The sequence below is a fragment of the Sitophilus oryzae genome, unplaced genomic scaffold, assembly GCF_002938485.1.
Source record: "Sitophilus oryzae breed Bouriz unplaced genomic scaffold, Soryzae_2.0 scaffold_173_pilon_pilon, whole genome shotgun sequence".
Classification (NCBI taxonomy): Eukaryota; Metazoa; Arthropoda; class Insecta; order Coleoptera; family Curculionidae; genus Sitophilus; species Sitophilus oryzae.
In genome coordinates this window covers 921,288-944,898 of record NW_022146435.1, presented here as the reverse complement: position 1 = coordinate 944,898, position 23,611 = coordinate 921,288, and the positions used below count along the sequence as shown (strand labels likewise).

Sequence of the window (23,611 nt, the reverse complement as noted above, 5' to 3'; positions counted from 1 at the left end):
GATGATCTGGCTGTCCTGATCACCGCTCCAACCATCACCATCTCCGAAGAAAAGATACAAACAGCTGCTCTAACTATAACCAATAAGTTGGATAGAATGGACATACATCTTGCACCAGAAAAATCAGAACTTGTCGTTCTGGTAGGACATCGCAAGACGACGAACTTAAATATCCAATTAGGAAATTACCACATCAGACCTCAAAAGGCAATAAAATATATGGGTGTTTGCCTTGATTCGGGGATGCGCATGACTACGCATGTCCTTAAAATCAGGGACAGGACGGTTAATACCATCAAATAGCTGACCAGAATCACTCCCAATATTAGAGGCCCCAGTGACGGAAAGAGGAGAATGCTTGCCTCGGTTGTGCATTTGATGATTCTGTACGCCTCGCCCATTTGGAGCAGGGCAACAGATTACAAATATTATGAAAAAGTCCTCGAGATAATTAACAGAATGCTAGCCCTACGCGTAGTGTCGGCGTATCGTACAGTTTCCACAGAAGCTGTTTTGCTCTAGCAAAAATTCCCCCAATTATCCTACAAATCGAGGAAAGAAATTTAATATACAGGCACGGCTCAGGGTATCGACCAGAGGCCAGGAAGATAATACTGGACAAATGGCAGAACAGATGGGAGGCATACCAGGGTCGAATTAATATATTTATCCCGGACGTGAGGGTTTGGATAAACAACACGTGGACGAAAACGGACTACTACATCACCCAGGCGATGACAGGGCACGGTGCTTTTGGAGAGTACCTGTTTAGAATAACTAAGGCGGAATCCACAAAATGCTGGTATTGTGAAGCATCAGACACGACCAATCACACATTATTCGAGTGTAGTAGGCATTTGGAGACTAGAGCATCGGCGGAACAAATATGCAAGGTTAAAATAACAAGGGAAAATGTCGGCGAGCTTATGATGGACAACAGTCAACAGAACTGTGAAGCAATCACCAGGATGATGAGAGCCATCATGCTTAAAAAACAGGAAGATGATTAGTGGGTATGACTCGGGTGAGAGGTGACCCCCACACTCTGGCTGTAAATGGCGTTTCCCATCTATAAAAAAAAATCCTGTTCCTCTTCTGAAGCCATACTGCGATCGACATTATCTTAGCAGCATGGCTCATAAGGCAAATGGTCCTGTGGTCCTCGCACTTCCTTGCTTTATTTTTCTTTGGAAGAAATACGAACGTAGAAGTCAGCCAGTCCTGGGGTAGGATACCGCTTTCGTAGATGGCGTTCATCAGCTGGGTAAGTTTTTCCATTGCTTCTTCGCTGAGGTTCTTGAATTGCTCTGCTACGGTAGAGTCTTCGCCCGGTGCCTTGTTATTTTTGATTTCGGCGATTGCCCGGGATACTTCGGACGTGAGAATCCTTAGATGGTTTTTTTTTAGGACTGGCCCTGCAGGTGTTCTTTCGTCTCCGAATAAGTCCCTTCAGGTATTCTTCCCAACGAAGATTACAGTTGAGGGTTGGGACCTTTGGTGTTAAACAGCAAAATAAAAACACTAAATCACCACAATACACCAAAACACTTTTACTTTTTACACGCGCGTTTCGCTAACCATGTTAGCATCATCAGCAGATGATTATAAACTCAAAGTTATAACTCAAGGCAAAGTTAACTCAGTTTATAATCATCTGCTGATGATGCTAACATGGTTAGCGAAACGCGCGTCCAGTGTAAAAGTAAAAGTGTTTTGGTGTATGTTTTGGTGATTTAGTGTTTTTATTTTGCTATTCTTCCCAGATAAGTTTTTGTTTGTCAGGGTCTAATTCGAGTTCATTATTTTTGTTTGTTATTAGGGACACTTGCTTGGGCTTCCAGAGACCTGCCTAACATTAACTAGAAACAAGAAATTTGTCACATTAACTTTATATCTGATGAGGACTCACGAATTTTTTTAAAACTCTGCGTCACTGAGCCGTTGGCAAAAAGCTATAAAAGTTGTGTGTAACGAAATAAAGTTATAAATATAATGTTATAGGGTGGCCTCATAAAATATAATTAAGTCAACTTAAAGTTATTCTGCATGAACTTAATATAATATTTTGTATTTTTAGGTACGATGTTAGAAATAGAGAAATAAAGAACAATACTCAGTATGTGATATCATATCTGCACGATTCAATTTTGTTCAAAATCCAAAACGCATCGCTAGAAAATGACGGGGTGTATAAAATTGTTGGTACCAGTTCGAAAAATGATTATGGAAACGAATGTTCCCAAACTTCAGAATTACAACTTATATTGAATGTCGAAAGTAAGTAAATATGAAGTACGAAGCGTCAACAGTGATTGAAACAGTTGGTGATACTGTATTAGCGAATTTTAAGATTAGCGATTGGTATAAACCTAAAACCATTGACTATAAAGAATACAAGGACCTATAACACCCGAGACCAAATTGTTACCACACCTCCAAACAGTGGCGCGCCACATATTTTTTTAACTTAGCTGCTTGACGGGATATTTACATTTTTGATAAATGGTTTTGACTACGCCTATGGTGTATGTTGCTTATTTAGGTAATATCATACTAATTAATTACAAACAACGTATTAAAATATTTTCAAAAATAAAACTAGTATCAACCTATAGAACATATGAAGTACATATAATATCAGAAAAATAATTATCAAATTCAATAAGAAAACACTAAAAAAAGTGGAGTGCACTGTTTATTTACCTATGAAACGTAACTCCTGGCTCTATCTTATCGTTGCGGCTTTTACACTTGAAAGCTGAACAAATCACAATTGTAATAAAGTTTATACAAAGTTTACTACATACAACAAACTATTAAAAATCGCTAAAATTGTCGCTGGTGACACATCCGTTCCTCCAAAAAAATGGCGTCTAACAACACAAATTCTGCTTCAGCCCGTATATGGGCCTTACCTGTCCTTGTATTCTCAATTCATTGACGGAAATATTGTTAACTTTTCTTTAACTTCCTGAAAATTTACAAGTTTTGACTGATTTAAGAAATGGACCTAATCTTATCCTTATTTTACCAAAAGCGAGTTTAACCTTTCCCTAACACGATATTTTATGAGATAGAGCAAATTCACTATAATTAAAATCTTCCAGCTTTGATTGATTAAAATACCACTTTTTAAAATAGTTCTTCCCTGAGATATTTTTGAGAAAAATCCTATTTTATGATTGGCCAGAACAGAAAAATTTTTGAACTTTTTGGCTGATTTTCTCACTAGTAATTTTCCTAAAGATATGAGAAGTTTGTTGTGCGTCCATTTTAAATTGGCAACCCATTACATATATTGTTTATTTTTATATAAAAATGTATCTAAGTAAATTGATTTTTCTTCTATAATATTGATAATGCTAAACATAATTTTAGGTGCACCTTCTGTCATCTTCAAAAGCCAAAATGTCTTTCTTCAAAACGAACCTGCTGTTTTTAACTGCACTGGTATTGGTAACCCCATTCCGAAAATTACGTGGATCTACAAAAAATGCCATAGGTGTCAAGAAGAAACAGTAAGTAGAAAGACTCAATAAAATTGCATAAAATCAACGACAAAAGAGGATGCATGTGAACCCAAACCGAAGTTTATAAGATCTAAGACCCAAACTAATATATTTATTTGTCATATATACAGAGTATCTTCTAAATAAGTATCTACGAAGTATTTTAGTTTTAATTGATAATACGAGTATAGTTCTTTGGTTCTCAAAATGTTCTTTCTCAATTTATTTTAAAGTAATAATTTTTAATTTATTTTAAATATTGCAAACAGAAAATATCTTTGTTCTATCTAGATCTACCACACTATACAATATATGTATATATTAATTAATTTTGTTTTTAGATAGATTACCAGGTTGATAAGGTTTTCTGGGGATTCAGAAAATTCTCCTCGATAACTATTTTGCCTGTAGATGGAGCTTCGGTAACTTGTTCGGCAGATAATTCTAACGGATCTCAAGAAGAAAGTGTTCAAATTTATACATCAGGTAAATATCTAGACAATACGAGGTAAATTTTAAGGGGTGCTTTTTTGGGTCAAAAGCCAACCATTAGGCAGATATTCTGATACAAAAATTTATTCAAAAATTAATTATTATTATTAAAAAACCATTTTGTTGATAGTTCACTGTTCGTGCATACACAGAAGATAGAGAAGAAGAAATAGATTTTGAAATATCTTGTGTATTCTATTATAAAAAAAACTTTGTACACGGTGTCTCAAAAATGTGACTTAATAAGGATAGATGCTTTAAATGTATTTACCCAGTATATAATTACATTGGATTTACTTCTGATCACTTTACATAATTTTAGGACATTATTAAATTTATTTTGATTAGTTCCAGAGAAATAAATTAATACAAATAAAAAAATATACATTTTGGAATATTTTTTAAAAATAATTAAAAATATAAATTGATGTTCTCAAGTCAAAACAACGCTTGGTGTTTACTACGATTGGCCTGTACTTCGTTAAAAATATCGTAATCGTAAAATTTACAGTAATCTGAAAAGTCAGTAGTCTAAAAATTTAATCTCAAAATTGTTAAAATTCAGTAAAATATTATACTAGTTCTTCTTTAACTCAACGCCCTGTATATTCTTTTTAAATACAGAATTAAAAAAGTGCAATTAAAAATATGTTTTCATATTTTTAACGGTTTGGCAGATATTTGGAATTTTATTACATGGCTATTTTCACGGAAATACAGGGTGTCCCAGAAATAAGTGCAAGTATTTTAACTGGTAGTATACTTCAACCCCAGAAACACGCCTATGAGGTTTTTTTCGCGAAAAAAAAATTTGAAAATTCGGAATTTTTTGAAACATTTTTTGGATTTTTTTTTTAGTTTTTATTTAAAAAATAATAATTTCTTGATAATATGGCAACATAGGTAGTAGATTAAATTTACAAGAAAGAAAATTCAGAAAAGATCCAGTGGTTCTCAAAATTTTAGCAAAAAATAAATTTTTTTGCAAATTTTCAAAGTGAAATAACTCCGTTATTTTGGACTTATTTTGAAAAACGATAAAGAGAAAATATATTTCTTTTATCGAGATCTGCCACCCGTTAAAATACTTACTTGCACTTATAGTGTGTATGTAGTGTATTACTTGTATTTATACTGCACTTTTCTGGGACACCCTGTATAAAAAACGATTTAAATAGAATTAGAAAAATATAATACAAATCACGTTTATAGTATCTTATGTACTGTGTAAAGCTTCATCTAGACACAACGTTTTACCTTACGTTAATTTTAAAAATTATAACGTTTTAAATATAATATACTGACTTTTTATTATTTTAGATATCAAAGACGGGTTCCACATATACAATTACGACGATAGCTCCATAATAAACGAAAACGACGAATTCACACAAGTAATCGTTGCCACGAACTATCCTCTCAAATTTACTTGTGCCGTTTCACCGAAAAAATCTACGGATGTGCAAATTTATCATGACGACAATATTTTAACTCCAGACGAGAGTAAATATATTTATTCACATTAATCGCAATCTCTTATTAACAAATATTTGTTTTTAGAGTATAATGTATCTGTGCTACAGGAAGATATGTCCACGAAAATCACAGTATTCTTGCCACAATCCTCTGAAAATGATGGCGGATTATATAGTTGTCAAATAAGAAACAAAGCCGGGAAAATGGAGTACAAAAACGTGACGTTTGCAGTTAAAGGTAAAAATAAGTCTTATCTATTCATTGCCATCTTCATTTGCCTTACCAAGTCTATTGCTAAATATGGAGTTACCTGCGTCATAATTAACCATCTCAGTGAGTTAGGGGGAAATTTCACGGAAGGTCCTCACAACAGGAATTGTGAGGACCACCTCAAATCCAAGGAGGCAATAGAGAAAGAGGGACATATTCTCTATTATAGATACGGGACAACACCGGTATCAGGTCTAAGGAGAGACCAAGTTAAAGAGGTGAAGAAAATGGAGACAGATCCTCTAGCCTACACCTCACGGGTACCTCAGGCGGAGGCAAGCTCCTCGACTGTGAAGGGCACGGAGGGCCAAACTCCAACCGTGGAAGGGTGTGTAGTGTGTACCCTCGGAGGATCTATTGTCAGAGGAGGATGGGAAATACCCTGTCCCCTCTACAACAGAGGTATGACTGTGTGATGACTCAAGGAAGGGGTCACAATAGATCTTTAAGGTAGCAGTGATTACCCCCCCCCCCCTCTCACTCATTCTACATTCTACATTCTAGAGGGAAAGTTAACCACCGCGACCTTATAGAGCTTTCTTTGCCAAAAGCCACTATCTGAGACAGTTTTACAGAGTTTTAAGTTTAAAGTTAGTTCTCCATCTCCGATATCAGTCGTACCAAAGTTTTATGGCACTAATGATTGTCTATCTATGATTATGATTGTCTGTCTGCAATCTATTGAGGATTTCATTGAATATATAAACGCTAATAATTACGCTAAATAGTTACGCTAATGATTTTAAGTTCAAAAAACACAAAAAAAAATCGCAGGTCAAACTAATCTCTTAAAACCTAGCAATTCTAAATATATATATATATACATATATACTGCCATTACTCGCTGACGAGTATTTGACACGCATCAGAAGATGGTCATGCAAGGCGTTTTTCTGAGCTTTTCATGAGCTTTTCTGTGACTGAAAAGCCCGATACGTGATGTTATTTACTTACCGCACTCCGGACATTCAAAAATCTCATTGCTTTGTTGCCTCTTTACTTTGGGCAAAATACGAAATTAAGCACAGACAAATTGAAGTTATGAGCTGATATTATTACTTATTTGATCTCCTCTGTAGACTAAGTGGCTCCCATGGCATAGGAAAAAATTTTGGATCCGCATTCATCAAAGCTCATTTTTCTTACCTCTATCAAAGAATATTATAGTTTTTGGTTTGGTTTGGTTTGGGTATTAAGATATTCTTTGACTCTATATCACTGATTTACCCGATTTACCTATAAATATTATTTTCCTGAAGTTCTATTATTAATGGTTCCCGAATTAATTATCTAGCTATTATCAAACCACCTAGTACACAGTAGCTTTTATTATTGTATTTTTCAGATCCGGAACAGCCAAGAATTATAGATACAAACGTTAATGATATCATAAACATTACATTTCCTGGCAAGCCTCATCAGTTGTATTGTAATTACACAGGAATACCAAAAGTTTCAGTTGAGTGGTACAATGTAGGTATAGCAGCTTAAGACTTACAGTAGATAATATCTGTAGTCCGATGATGATAAACCTATGAGTTCAAGAGTTTTAACCAAGATTGCTACTATTTGCTACGATTGGCAACTATTTCTTTCTTTAAGCCGGTTTATTTAGATTTTATAATTTGTATGGATAATATACAGGGTGGTCCGAACTGTATTCCGGAAACTTCGGCAGCATATTCTGCAGATAAAAATAAGTAAAAAAGTTCGTATAAAATGTATGTCCTAAACTACTTAGTTTCGGAGATACAGGGTGTAGAAGTTTCATTTTTATTTCGATTTTTTCTAAATAATTTCTGAAGTAATGTCAATATTTGGATGAAAATTTGTGTCTGGATGTTTTTTGGCATGAGAAATTTGATTTTGATGTCAATATGACTCCTACTAGTAGAGGGTGCCACCTACATATGTTTTAAGTGTTTTGAAGCTTAATAACTTTTGTCCGTACCTGTATAAAACTACCGAGTGAAAAAATATACATTTCCAACACTTTTTACGTAAAAAATATCCCTTTGTAAAAATCGCTACGAACAACCGTTCTTAAGATATTTAGAATGGAAATAGTCAATATATGTTATTACTGACGAAAAATAAACACGTTGAGTAGATAGTTATTTCACTGATATAATAAATTTGGGAAATTTTTATTTTTTTAAATTAATCATAATTTTTTCTGCGAAAAATGATGATAAAACAGTTTCTGTTGAACTTTTGGCACAAAAACATTTCAAATTTATGATTTCATAACTATTTAGTCAACATGTTTAATTTATGTCAATGATGACAGGTATTGATAATTTCGATTCCAAATATCTCGAAAGCCATTACTCGTAGCGATTTTTTACAAGAGACCTTTTTCATGTAAAAAACGTCGTAAATGTATATTTTTTTACTCAGTATTTTCATACAGGTACGGACAAAAAGTTATTACTCTTCAAACCAGTTAAAAAATATGTAGGTGGCGCCCTCTACTAGTAGGATTCATATTGATATCAAAATTACATTTCTCGTGTCAAAATACACCCAGACACCAATTTTCATCCAAATATTGACGTTACTTCAGAAATTATTTGGAAAAAATCGAAATAAAAATGAAACTTTTACTCCCTGTATCTCCGAAACTAAGCATTTTAGGACTTACATTTATACGAACTTTTCTACTTATTTTTATCTGCAAAATACGCTACCGAAGTTTCCGGAATACAGTTCGGACCACCCTGTATATTCGATAATATACAGGGTGGTCCGAACTGTATTCCGGAAACTTCGGCAGTATATTTTGCTGACTAAAATAAGTAAAAGAGTTCGTATAAATCTATGTCCTAAAATGCTTAGTTTCGAAGATACAGGAGTGTTTTGACATGAGAAATTTGATTTTGATGTCAATATTATATGACTCCTACTTGTAGAGGGCGCCACCTACATATGTTTTAAGTGATTTGAAGAGTAATATCTTTTCGTCCATACCTGTATAAAACTACTCAGTAAAAAATGTGCATTTACAACTTTTTTTACAAAAAAAAGGTCTCTTGATAAAAATCGCTACGAGCAATGGTTTTCGAGATATTTGGAATTGAAATGATCAATACCTGTCTTCATTGACATAAATTAAACATGTTGACTAAATGGTTATTAGACTGCAATCATAAATTTGAAATCAAATTCCTCATGTCACAAAACTGCCAAAGACCAATTTTCGTCCAAATATTGACGTTACTTCAGAAATTATTTAGAAAAAATCGAAATAAAAATGAAACTTTTACACCCTGTATCTCCAAAACTAAGTATTTTAGGACATACATTTATACAATTTTTTTTACCTGCAGAATATTCTACCGAAGTGTCCGGAACACAGTTCGGACCACCCTGTATATATTATTTGTATGTTTTTCAGCACTGCATTGACAGAAAAGCTATTTAAATGAAGTTTAAATGCCGTCTATAAACTTCAGTTTGATTATTACAGTTCTAAAGTTACGCAAATGACAACAAATGCATTTGTAGTATTTTAAATAAAGTAAAAGTGACCAGGAAATATCAAATAAAGTTTATAATTTTACTCACATTTTGTTTGTTGAAAAAAAAATCGATAAACCACGCTCTTTTTTATCAGTTAAGCCAATTGAATTGAGATAAAGATGTTTAGTTTTAAAAATGCTTAGTTATATTTTTTTAATTTTAACTCTTGTGCAAATGGGTTTAGTGACTCACGATCTAGTGGGTACTAAAAAAATATGAACAAAATTTGACTCACGTTACATGAGATATTCTCTTCTATCCAATAAGAGAATATCGTTAACGCTTAAATTTATTTAACAAGGGAAAAATGTTTGAACCTAACCAAGAGAGAGAGAGAGAGAGAGAGAGAGAGAGAGGGGGGGGGGTATTGGTTTATAGAGCGCATCAACAGCGAGGGTCTTTTAGCACTCAGTAACAAGCTTTAAGCTTGATTTTCATTCATCCGTTGTCCGACGATACGTTGATACGATATTAATTTTATTGGTTGAATTTAAAGACTTTAATTGGTTAGAAACGGTTAACCAATCGAAGCCGTTAAATTCAACCAATAAAATTAATATCGTATCATCCTATCGTCGGACAACGGATGCATGAAAATCAAGCTTTAGTCAACATGAGGTCATTTTAAATTATTAGAAATTAAAGTTGTTTCGTTATGTTGATGCTGTCTAAGAATTCCATAACTTTATTAATCTTCGAAATGTTAAAAGGCGCGAAAATATTCTCATAGGTAACAGCATTAAAGAATCTAGACCTATGGGAGGCAACAGGTAAGCATTCAAAAAGAATGTGTGTCATTGACATTAAATTACTGCATAAGGTGCATTTCGGAGGGGGTTCATTTCTGATAATATATGATTTTGTAAGATATGAGTGTCCTGTGAGGGTTCTAACAACTTTACAAAAAGATCCGCGTTCAAGAGAATATATATTTTGATACAGATGAAGAAGTGGCATATGTGATCTAAGTTTATTAGTTCCCTCGAGGATGTCCCATTCATTTTGAAGTATACTGAAGAACACTTTTTTGTGGAAATTTCTGAAATCGACAACGGATCAATATAACATAACGGATTCCTTCAATATTATGTAAGAGCGTTGCCTCGTTAGCCAGTTTGTCTGCTCGGTCGTTACCAGCAATGTCAGAGTGTCCAGGAATCCACATAAAGTTAACACTGTAGTTTCTTTCAGTAATTTAATATACTAGATCTCGAATGCTGCAGGTTAGAGAGTTTCTGGGGTTTAAAGAAGCAATACTGTTGAAGGAACTAAGTGAATCAGATAGTATTAATGCTTCAATCGGTGGCATGCTTTGAATTTGGATAAGAGCCTGATAAATAGCTCTGAGTTCGGCTGTTAAAAGGCCAGAGAAATTAGGTAATCTGATTTTTTTATCAGCAACCGGGCTGTAAAAAGCACAGCCAACACCTTGGTCAGATTTCGAGCCATCTGTGTAAAAACAAATATAATCACGATATGTTTCGTCTAAGATTTGTATTAGACTAGTTTTGTAAAGATATCTGGATGTTTCAGATTTTTTTAATTTACAAAGTTCCATATTAACTGAAATAGGATCCTTCCATGGAGGGGGCAGTGTGTCGGAAAAAGTGGATACAGGGATATTAGGAATGTTTTGTTGGGAGGAAAATAGGTGGTATCTTATATTAATGGGGCGTTGGTATTTTAGATGAACAGTATACATTTCACTGTCTTGTAAGTCGAAGAACTTGCCATAGTCATATAATGAAAATTTACTTTCTAGCACACAACCAGAAGATATTGGTACCCAGCTGCAGTATCAAGTTTATTATAATGATTTTCTTAGCTTTAAATCAAATGTTTTTTGTTGTTTTCGAGATCCTTACCACTTTTTTTTCTCGCTAGCTCGTGCGCCAAGGTCGTGATGTCACGGCCTTGAATTTTTACCCACATCGCGCGTAAAGAAGTTTCACTTCAAAAATATTTTCTCTGCTGGTTCTAGGTGTACTAGGTGTTTTTGCTGTGTCTAGGTGCACGTTAACTTGAACTAAATATAAAACTTCGGTGCGCACAAAACACTGACACTGAGACACAGCGTAATAATTAAACAACCATAACTTGTGATTATATTATTCGCATTTTCTACATTTTAAAAATAATTTTATTATATTATTTGACTTTACAATATGGTACTTATTTTAGGGAACCAATGCGATACATGAGACCGAAAGAGTAATATTTGAAGAAAATATGAGTGTTTTAAGATTTCTTTCTACCGAAGTGACAGACGAGAACCAGTACACATGCAAAATCTCCAACGATTTGGGTGTAGACTCCAGAGTAGGAATGCTTGTGTTTGATAGTAAGTTATTTTGGTTTTACGGAAAGCATAAACATTTTCTAAATGTCACTTACTTTTCAGTGAAACCCACATCACTTACCGTTTATTATTACATCATCGGAATAGTCCTAGTTTGCCTCCTCATCGCTATTATTTACATTATTTTCAGGATAAAGAAAGATAAGGTAAACTCTATAAACGAATATATATTCTGTACGATTGTCTAATAAATTGTGACAATTTTGCAGGAACTAAAAAGGAAACTGAAGAGCTTAGGTTTGGAGAACTTCCACAAAGGCAATCCTGAACAACTTAATCCTGAAATTGGTATTGGAGATCAAGCAGAACTGTTGCCCTACGACAAAAAATGGGAAGTGTCATTTGATCAATTGAAATTGGGTAAGTTTAATGAGTGTTATGGTAATTTTAACTATATGGTTGATTCTTAAATTTTTCAGTTCTACAATTCTAAACTACTCTTGAAATATAAAATTCTACATTGCCTTATAATTCTATATTGCCTTATGGTTAAAACCATTTACAGTTTTGTTAGACTACAAATTTAATATAATCAGATGTATTAAGAGTGTATTCCAGAGGTGTATTCCGTTGCTGACCTTGGTTATGGTTTATGTTCAGTTTCTATCGGTTTCCTGAAAGTTTTCTTATTACGGAACACGGTTCCCATACGGTTCCTGAAATATATCGGTCATAACTGTCACCAAATTAACCAGCGCGAGAAGGCTGGTTTTTCTGGTTTTGTTTGTCAATCATTGTCAATGTGTGTATATATCCATGTCATTTATGTGACAAAAATCAAGCAAATATTGGAAGCTCGAGTGAAATTCTCATTTAATTTCTAAATTTTGTAATAATATTTTGTATCTACATCCAAAAGCAATGGAGATAGGTAGTAAAGGTAAATAAATTTCATTAACTAAATAGAATGACTTTTTAGGACCATTTAAACTTATCATGCAGCCATTGTTTCTTAAAGTCAGGAACATTTAAAGAAATAGTAATACAAATATATAATAGAAAAAACAGGACAAGTAATCGTGAATATTTTGTAAGCTATAAAAATATAAATATTGATTAGATTTGTTTATTTATTATTGATCTATTTTAATATTGGATCTGCAAATCTTCATTTGAGCTGTCTAACGAGTTTAACAGTTCATTAATAAAGTACTTTTCAATATTAAACTCCATTGAAAAGAAGAAGTAAATGTAAAAGTAGAGAATAGGTACATTAAATATGCATAAAAGATAAATTTTATAACAGAGGCAGAGATAGAGGTATTGAAATTTAGAAAACATTAACATTTGACGTTTCCAGTATTTTACCCTATGATTTTACCAAACCATTCCATAGCAAACCGATGTCTTTCAGGAACCGCTCTTTGCCGTAGTTTTACCGGTCTGGTTCGCCTGGTTTTGCAACAGAATACAGAAGTTTTAAAATCTATTTAATGTTCAATAATTGACATTTTTCAAGAGTAGTTTTGAGATTGAGAACGTTGGTAAGAGTTTGAGCACAATTTTAATTTGAATATTAAATTATTTTGGAAACCTTTTTTTAATATACAGGGTTGTGTATAAGATCCTTCCGTCGAAATGGGCTTAATCAGAAATATTCACTTTTCAAATGACTGGCGAAAAAACTGCACACGCACGTAGAATACTCCTAAATATTATCTAATAATAATTTTCTGCTTTTTTATATGTTCAATTACTTATCTAGAGAGACTTTAAGCATATAATTAAAATATTTTTAAACAAATTTTTCACTTTTTTTTTTTTTCTAGAAGGTTTTATAGCCAATACTAGCTTATTATATCTGCATATTTTGAGGAGTTTTATATCATTAAAACAGAGTTTTCTGTATAATGAGCATAACTTAAAGTTTCTCTAATATTTGCTATAAAGCTTTTAATATTTTTGTTCTTAATTATTCAATTAACAGATATATTTTCAATTGAATTAAACCTATATTATAAATATTTAATTATTAACAACATAGTTAAATAAAAGTTTCTTTTTTAAATTAAGTTAGTTTTATTTTCAAAGATTCGTGAGACTAAATTTATCAGTCCTGTTTGCATTTTTGCACCATTTCTTTGAAGACAAAAATATAATCAGATGTTTTAATTGTGTTTTACTAAAAAATGAGTTTATATAAATACAGGGTGCTACAAATTCGAGGTACTAGCATTGGCATCTCGGTAATCGTAATAGATACGAACATGGTTAAATTGGGGCAAAGTTGCGCTTTCGGATGTTCACCAAGATGCCATCAAAAACTTATAAAAATTTCAAGGATTGCTGAGTTTTTTGGAAAAGACGGATTTTTTTGAAAATAGATTTTATTTTTTTCTGTCGTTACTTTTTTAAAAATCAAATAACTAATTGCACATTTCCATAGCCACTTTATTAGGGATATCTGATGGTATTTTTAGATTTTCAAATTAGCTGATGATTTGTGAGATACAGAGGCCAACTTATTTTTTTTAAATACGGACCTGCATTTTTTATTTTTAAGTTTTGAAAGAACTCGGTCTCCTGAGTACAATGATATGCCACACTTAATACTTTTTTTGTTTTGGGTACCTTAACGACAACAAAACTATTTAACTTATTATTTAAAATAATTTCAAGTCCGACTCTGGTTTTTTAAAGTATTTAATCTGATTATATTCACCGCAACAATATTGATCAGCGCTAATTAACATTGAATAAGAACAAATCGAGCCAATTGGAAGATTCAAATAAATAATATCCAGGTCAGCAATTTAAAGATATTATTTTTACCTTTTTTTATTGTGAATTTGAAATATCAGTGTGCGATCTAATAATATGCATAATATGAAACGTAGTTATTGTAAATAAATCAACTTCTATAAACTCGTTTCTAATGCTCTACATGTTCGAAAGGGTTGCCACCCTCCCTATTGCACAAATTTATTTTTCATTCAATTTTATTTATGGCTCTTCTCTTTGAACTTTCTTCTTATACTCATTCGGAAGTATAAGAAGAAAGTTCAAAGAGAAGAGCCATAAATAAAATTGAATGAAAAATAAATTTGTGCAATAGGGAGGGATTTTGTACTCTTTATTGTAATTGTTTAGATGTATTGTATTTCACATTTCATTTAACAAATGACGTCAAGTAATGTCCCCCTGCTATTTGGCGACAGATGGAGGAACCTCGCTGGCCATTATACTGCTCTACCATTTCCAACCCATCTTCCGGGGAATAATTTGACTGTTTATATTCTATTATATTTATTTATATTATTTATTTTATATTATTTTTTATTATTTTATTGCATTGACTCATTGTTAATGTTTGTGTATTTGAAAGTTTATCAATATTGTAACGATGAATAGATTAAATATTTGTGACTTTAACCCCTTGTTGCTACGAAACAAAGCAGAATCGGATCTATTTTAACATAAAAATAAATCTTATTTGTACGTAAGAGAATCTTGATATGAAAGAGTACATGTTTTTTGAAACACCCTGTAAATTTATTAAAAAACTAACAGCCTTGTTTTAAGGTAAACAATTAGGGTCAGGGGCTTTCGGTGTAGTCGTGAAAGCCGAAGCGAAAAAATTAATACCGGGAGAAGAAAAGTCAATCGTAGCCGTGAAAATGGTGAAGAAGAATGCCGACGAAACATACATCCGAGCTCTGGCTTCGGAATTGAAGATAATGGTCCACTTGGGAAAGCACGTCAATGTGGTCAATTTACTGGGGGCGTGTACAAAGAATGTTGCAAATAGTAAGTTTGTATATTTTATTCTGTAACAGCAGTATTGTAAAAAGTATTGATTTTTTCCTAATTTGGATATATTATGTATATTATTGTATAATTGTAGCATAAGTAATAATACTTTGTGGGAAGTATTTGATACTGACACAAGAATCTGTATTTTATTATTACTATTCGTATAAATAGAGGTATAGATGGCCCTCGTAGTTCGTTTTTATGAGTAACCTTTGTTGCCACTACAGAATTTTATTCAGCGCCATTTTATTTCCAAGGCGAAAGTGAAAACATCTTTTTGTTACATTTTGGCGCCCAACGTGGGGCAATAAAAATATTTTTCACACTGTATTTCTTTAAATAACCAGTCTTCCGAATCTGTCTGTTACAATATATATTTATACATACATTGTTTACGTCTATACATTAATTTGATTATTAATTAACATTGAGACGTGATTAAATAATAATTATTAAATATACTAATGGACTTATATTTTTTAGAGGAACTACTTGTAATTGTTGAGTTTTGCCGATACGGAAATTTGCAGAACTATCTTTTCAAACACCGCGAATCCTTCATCAACCAAGTCGATCATACCACTGGAAAAGTTGATTACAACATAGGCTCCCATGTTTTGGACAGAATGTACTCGATATCTAGTGATAATGGGTAAGTGTACAACTAGCTAACCGTTTTATGTACAATGTTTGATTTGAAAAAAATTATTGAACTGTTATATTATATATTTTATGATTATTTTCTTGTTTAAACAAATAACAACTTGACAAAGTTGCTCAATATTAATGATATTTAAAAACACGGCTCTTGCAAACATTAATTTTTCATTAAAAAATGTCTATACCTATGTGACGGATTCATCTATCCAAAAAAGCCCTATGGGTATTTCGCCACTGGAAGAAAATCTACAAAATAAAATAGTTCGTTTTTGTAAACACCGCTGCGTTAATCCAATGGAGACTAATTGTCAGCAGTGACTAATGAACAAATTTGCCTAACTAATTTGCGTTGTTGAAATCTATTCCGTGTCCTGTGTCCCATGAATGCTGACAAATCTTAGATTTGTGAAAGTCGCCCTTTCTCAAATAACCTTTATGTTCTTTAATTCGAACATTTAACGGTCCAGATGTTTCACCAATATAAAATTTATCACATTGACATGGTATTTTGTATATTGCATTTTTTTTATTGTTGTCCAGTTTTCATTGGTTTAGTGTGTGTTAAAATGGATCTAAGTGTATTTTGTGTTTTGAGGGATGTTCGTATGTTATATTGTTTTCCTATCCTTCTTATTTTTTCTGAAACGACTCGTATGTATGGAATTGTAAGTTGTATATATTATGTATTGTTATCATTGTGTGTATTCTGTCTATAAGTTGGGGTTTCTATTTCGTTTTGTTTTGTCAATAAAAGATGGTGGATAATCGTTTTTTATTTATGTATTTTTATGTGGTTTATATCTCTGTTTAGTGAATTGTCGTCAGAACATATTATTTTTGCCCTATCATGTAAACTTTTTATAACACCTTTTTTTACATTTATACTGTGATTAGACGTGAAATTTAAGTGTCTGTCTATATATTTTCTGATTATTTTCACAATAATTTACCTTTAGAAATAAAAAAAACATTTCACAGTTGCCAAAATTAAAAAAAGAGATATTTAAGTTTTTAGTAAAACTGGAGCCGTATAATTTGAATGAGTTTTTTGAGTATGGCCGAAATAATTAGGATATGTAACTGGATAAAAACTTCTTTTCTTTTGTCTATTGCATTTTTTATTGATTATTTTTAAATGACGAAAGTATTCATATTTCATATAACTTGTACTTAAGTATTTCATTTCTTTTTAATGCTGTTCTTGATATTTACATGGTAATAGCCAGAACAATAATTAGTTGTATATATATTTTTTTTAATTTTATTCATTTTCTCTAAGAAAATATTTTGTATATTTTTGTTTACTTTGACACTATTTCAGCCTATGTTATGTTACATATTCTTGAAATAAAGAGAGGTATATCTATCATTCTTAACAAAGGTCTCCTCAATATTAATAATATTTAAAAAATACGGCCTTTACACACAGTTATTTTTCATGATTTACTTATTTCAGAAGCACAATAACTACACCGTATTCTATGCAAGACTACAGAGAGAAAGAAAGAAATGGAGCATTAAACTCAGCAACTACGCAAGTTACATCTTTAGGTAATATTATACACATATGTATATTAAATTGGTTTTAATTTTAATAAGTGTATTTTAATGTTTTCTATCTAAAGTAGATAGATGGTATTATTCTATTTGGCACAAACAAATAGTTCTTCTAACTTTATTACGTCTTTTTAGGAGAGGACCAAGTAACTTTGAGCAACAACAGTATCCAACCGGAATGGAGAACCAACTACAGAGGAGATTACAGGGGCAACGTAAAGCCAGTCTGCACCAAAGACTTGCTGACTTGGTCGTTCCAGATAGCGCGTGGTATGGAGTACTTGGCTTCCAGGAAAGTGATGCACGGCGACTTGGCAGCCAGAAACATTTTGCTAGCGGACAACAACATTGTGAAAATATGCGACTTTGGCTTGGCCAAGACAATGTACAAAGACAATAATTACAAGAAGAAAGGAAATGTAAGAAAACATATAGGAAAATAAACATAAGTTGGCGTGCACGTCACAAAATATTTGACGGATGCACGTTGCAATGTTGCCACGGCTGCTTTTTTTACTTTGACTTTTAAAAAGTGTCAAATAAAATTCGCAATTTTGTCACCCATTTTTCACTTCAATTTTAAACACAATATACAGGGTGGCGCACCTCATTCGCCTCGGTTGATTATACGAAAACGGAAAGATGCAGAAACAAAATATTTTATGAGTATATGTGGGGAGGCAATGTGGGCACAATTTAAAATTATTTTGAAATATGCAGGGTATTTCAGAACTAAGATCCATACCAAAGTTATACTTTTTCTTATGGAACACCCGGTATTATTATATCATTTTTGGATTCTTGGACACAAAAGAGGCATTTATTATAAGGGTTAAATATGTTTAAAATCTTTGGTTTTTGAGATATTTAAAGATATTTAAATATGCACGCTACAATAGAATAGGTTACCAATACCCTGTACGTTACTCTTCAGAATTAATTATTGTGCTGAGTTTAAAGATAGAGAAATAAACTTTACTGAATATTTTTATTGCTTCCTTAAATTTATACCGGAGTACCAAAAATTGCTGATCTATTTTAAATATTTATTATACATAAAAACTTTGTTATTTTAAATGTAATACCCTATATTTCTTGACATAAATCGAAACAAATTCAATTGCTCTTTCAAACTATATTAGGGTTTCCTATACCTATCTAGCTCACATTTTGAATAATAAATAATAAAAAGCTATTTTTCAATAAAATGGCAATCAAGATGGCTGGTGTCGCCGTGGCAATTTTGTAGTGACAGTTAGTAACTATTTTTATAATCGACATTAGTTGATGGACATTATTATTTAGATTTATAACAGTTTACTTAAATTTACCCACAATAGTTTAATAAGTAAGTATTCATTATTTAATCAAGAAAAATAAAGCAGTATGTGCTGGCGGAACGAATGGATATGTTACTAGTTATTTTAATTTGAGGAAAATTGCTTCTTGGCCTCAAGCACTTATGCTCAAAGATATCCAAATAGGAATCTTCCTGATAAGCGTTCCTTCGAAAAACTACTTGTCTTATTTATTTCGCAGAGCTGGTAGTGTGGTTTATAAAAAACCTATTAGGCAGAAATTTGTCGTTGGAAGTGAAGAAAATGAATTTGCCGTAATTGACACTTTTATAGAAAATCCATATATCTACAAGTCATCGTAAAATAAATCAAAGAACTACTTCGTTTTTCTTGATAGAGTAATAAATAAATATTATTTAACTATTGTAGGGGTAAATTAAATAAAAGTAAACTGCTATAAATTTAAACAAAGTCCATAAATTAATTTTAATTTTGAAAATAGCTACTAATTGTTATAGAAACTTGCCATGACGACATCAGCCCTCTTCATTGCCTTTTTATTGAAAAATTGCTCTTCATTTAAAATCTCAGCTAGATAGCTATAGGAAATCCTAATATAGGTTGAAAAAGCATTCGAATCTGCTTTTTTTGGTACCCCTGTATAAATTTAAGGAAGCAATAAAATTTTTCAGTAAATCCTCTACCTTTAAACTCAGCACAAGAATTAATTCTGAAAAGTAATATACAGGGTGTTGATAATTTATTATATTGTAGCATGCATATTTAAATATCTCAAAAACCAAAAATTTTAAACATATTTAACCCTTATAATAAAATACAGGGTGTTCCATAAGAAAAAAATATAACTTTGGTGTGGATCTTAGTTCTGACATACCCTGTACATTTCAAAATAATTTTAAGTTATGCCACATTTCCTTTCCATATATACTCACAATAGTATATTAAACAACAAGTTTCGAAAACGACGTTTTGCACACGAGTTCGACAGTTTGTTGTTGTTTTTATGTTTGACACAAGTCGAACGAGTGTACAAAGAAGTTTTCGAACGAGTTTTTTACGCTATTTTTTCTACGACTACAAATTAGCAGCACTCAGTTTTTGCCAGTTTTGTGAAATATTTTTATTAAAATTGCGATGTAATGATGACACTTTTCTGACGGCTGCGTTGCGTTTGGCGTTTCAGCTAAACATTGGAGGTTAAAATGTTAAAATTGGCACATGTCGTGTGCAAAATGACACATGTCGTGCGCTAAATCCTTAGCACACAAAAGTTTACAAAACGCCAATTTCAGATCGAGTTTTCCGTGTGTCAAACTGCATTTTCTAGGCTAGTCGTAGAAAAAATATTTTGTTTCTACATCTGTCCGTTTTCCTATAATCAACCGAGTCAAATGAGGTGCGCTACCCTGTATATGTATTACAAGAAAAAGGAAAAAGTGCGCGCTAAGTTGCTTACCTTGGTGCCTTGGTTATGGTCATAGGTTATGGTTTTATGTTTGGTTTATTACTTTACTATTTTGGTTTCCTGAAAGTTTTCTTATTACGGAACACGGTTCCTGGAAAATTCGGTTATAACTGTCACCAAACTAACCAGCAGCGCGGGAAGGCTGGTTTTTCTGGTTTTGTTTGTCAATCAATGTCATTTATGTGACAGAAATCAAGCATATATTGGAGGTTCGAGTGAAATTCTCATTTAATTTCTAAAATTTGTAATATTTCGTATTTACATCCAAAAGCCATTTGTTTCTTAAAGTCAGGAACGTTTAAAGAAAACATGAAAAACTAGACAACAAATAATCGTGAATGTTTTGTAAGCTATAAAAATATAAATATTGATTAGATTTGTTTATTTATTATTGATCTGTTTTAATATTGGACCTGCAAATCTTCACTTGAGCTGTCTAACGAGTTTAACAGATTATTAATAAAGTATTTTTCAATATTAAACTCCATTGAAAAGAAGAAGAAAACGTAAAAGCAGAGAATGGGTACATTAAAAATGCATAAAAGATAAATTTTATAATAGTGGTACTGAAATTTAGAAAACGTCAACATTTGACGTTTCCACTATTTTACCAAACCGTTCCGTATCATACCGATTTCAGGAACCGCTCTTTACCAGTGTTTACCGGTCTGGTTCGCCTGGTTTTGCAACAGAATACAGCCTTATTTATCTTATAATCTTTGAATTGTATATTTATCAAGTAATGACAAGTTAAAAAAATAATTTATTTTTCATTTGCTAGAGTCCATTACCACTGAAATGGATGGCTATTGAATCCATTAGGGATAGAGTGTTCTCCACTCAGTCTGACGTATGGTCTTTCGGAGTAGTGCTATGGGAATTATTTTCTCTAGCCAGAACACCGTATCCAGGTATGGAAGCTGACGAACGGCTATATCATAAGCTTGTGGAGGGATATAGAATGGAACCTCCTATGTACGCTCCTAGAGAAATGTAAGTAATATTGCCACCAACAACTGAATTGAAATTAATTGCCTCTTTATAATTTGATATTTCCATCAGATTTAAATTTTTATATAAAAAAACTCAAAATTTAAGTGAGGATGCAGTCAATAATCACCACATAGGCTAATAAAACTACTTTTTCAAATTTGTCAAGCTTTCGAGAATTTTATTCCCTTCACCAGGACAGTTGACTGCGTCAATTAGCAAAAACAACATCCCCTGCACAAAAAGGCCTTAAAACTAGCATCATATGATATTAGAACACAAGGAACTTACCTTTATAAAATATTAATCCATATCCAACGACATTACTTTTTAAAACAATTTTTTTGGGGTCAGAGTCACTGTTTGATCGACCTCGAAACAACAATGTAGAAATTAGTCTTTTTTAGTAATTTTTAAGAAATATATAGCCTATGTGGTGATTATTGACTGCATCCTCACTAAAATTTTGAGTTTTTTCTTAACTTAGTCAGTCACGACTAAACCTGCTGTAGTTATTTTTTATATATGTAGTTATAACAACAAAATATATAAAAATGCGAATTTGTATTATTTTAGGTACAGCATGATGGAGGACTGCTGGCAATCTAAGCCTCTTGCAAGGCCAACTTTCACAGCATTAACAGAAAGAATTGGTTATCTTCTGGAAGAAAGTGTCCGAAAGGTAATCTTGATAATTGCACGGCAACATATTCTACTAATTAAAGTTGTATTCTTAAGTTGCATTGTTCAGATTTACTTAGTAATCGAAACAGTAGATTATTCTTTTATAATTATGATACTGTGCGAGCACGGTACTTCGATAATTCATTATAATTATTATAGAAATAAAGATGACTAATATTGATACAGTCGCTATAAATGTTGATAAATAATAATTGATTAGATATCAGTTTATACGAAAGTTGTCGAAGAGGTAGATACCAAAAGATACTAAAATATCTGATTTAAACTTGACTTTCATGCATACTTTATCCGACTTTGAATAAGAAGACTAAGGAAGGAGCATATCAAAAATCTTAGGTACACCGCGATGGGCCTCAAATATGGCCGACTTAAATTCCGGTTTATCAGTGTCGTTCTAATTTTATTTAAAAAATGTGAAACTATGATGTAGGATAGACGTGGGGTAGACTCAATAATTTCTTGTTTTATTTTACGTTGTGAATAAATGTTGGTAGTTATTAAAATTGTTATAAAAATATATAATTCTAATAAAAATAGATAAGTTATAATCACGCTACTGAAGCTACTACGCTCAAATTAACGTATCTAAATTCTTTGACATCTAATCTTTGACAAGTAATAAATAAAAGCTAAAATGCAAGAAAAATATATAATTTAGTTAATTTAAGTGAATTTCATAAATGATCGGTTTACTACACGTATGTATCTTATATAGTCACCCCACCCAGCGAAAAGTTGTTCCATTATTTCCACTCAATTTTTGCCGATACCGCACGCTACACAACCAACTATTTTAGAGTCTTTTTCGATAAATCGCGATAGTGTCACTGTTAATTTAAGTGCTGCCACAATTTCCATCTAGATTTACTACCTTTATACAACTATCAGTAGTAGAATAAATAATACATAACATAAAATAAGCTCCGTAAAGACTGACAAATCCACAAAGTTTCAAATCAAATTCAAATGTGTCAAATGAATCGTCAAACAGAACTGTCAAGGATCCCCACCCTAGAGTGCTTTTATGGTGCTTTTTCCGCCCACCATGCATGAATATATGGATAGCATTATGCTTCTTCCTTAGTCTTCTTATTCAAAGTTATCCGACGATACGATAATACGATATTAATTTTATTGGATGAATTTAAAGACTTTGATTGGTTAGAAAATTTTTGAGTTTTTAAATTTATTTTATTCTCATGCCTCCGTTCTATTCATCGGATATACGATTTGGTTGTGATTGGTGTCATTTTATATTTTCATTTCCATAACGATTTCGCTGTTTTACTTATAGTCTAAAAGCTAGCAACGTTTTCGAGAGAAAATTTTAAGAAAGCTGTTTTTTAATATATCTTTTGATGCTCCACCGAACCGGTAGACGTTGCGTTCACTACTGGGCATCATATCTGTATTCAACATATGTTCACTACTGCGCATAACAAATTCGTCCTAAATTTGAGGAACTAAGGAGGCTAGAACAAACATATGTGTAGCATATTTAGTTTCATAAAAAAGTAGCAAAGTAATGTGATAA

General features: G+C 32.2%; 1 protein-coding gene across 4 annotated transcripts in view; it reads left to right on the top strand.

The window, feature by feature from the left end:
• Positions 1-23,611, top strand: part of LOC115881768 (vascular endothelial growth factor receptor 1) — a 104,305-nt gene that overhangs the window by 76,051 nt on the left and 4,643 nt on the right. For all 4 annotated transcript variants that reach the window (XM_030899401.1, XM_030899399.1, XM_030899400.1 and 1 more), the window contains 15 exons: positions 2,078-2,277; positions 3,379-3,518; positions 3,851-3,995; positions 5,322-5,504; positions 5,562-5,714; positions 7,093-7,220; positions 11,451-11,610; positions 11,671-11,774; positions 11,838-11,988; positions 15,151-15,375; positions 15,865-16,033; positions 17,498-17,592; positions 17,734-18,017; positions 21,164-21,375; positions 21,949-22,054. In XM_030899401.1, coding sequence (XP_030755261.1) covers positions 2,078-2,277; positions 3,379-3,518; positions 3,851-3,995; positions 5,322-5,504; positions 5,562-5,714; positions 7,093-7,220; positions 11,451-11,610; positions 11,671-11,774; positions 11,838-11,988; positions 15,151-15,375; positions 15,865-16,033; positions 17,498-17,592; positions 17,734-18,017; positions 21,164-21,375; positions 21,949-22,054 — 2,455 coding nt within the window. The remainder of the gene's footprint in view (positions 1-2,077; positions 2,278-3,378; positions 3,519-3,850; positions 3,996-5,321; positions 5,505-5,561; positions 5,715-7,092; positions 7,221-11,450; positions 11,611-11,670; positions 11,775-11,837; positions 11,989-15,150; positions 15,376-15,864; positions 16,034-17,497; positions 17,593-17,733; positions 18,018-21,163; positions 21,376-21,948; positions 22,055-23,611) is intronic.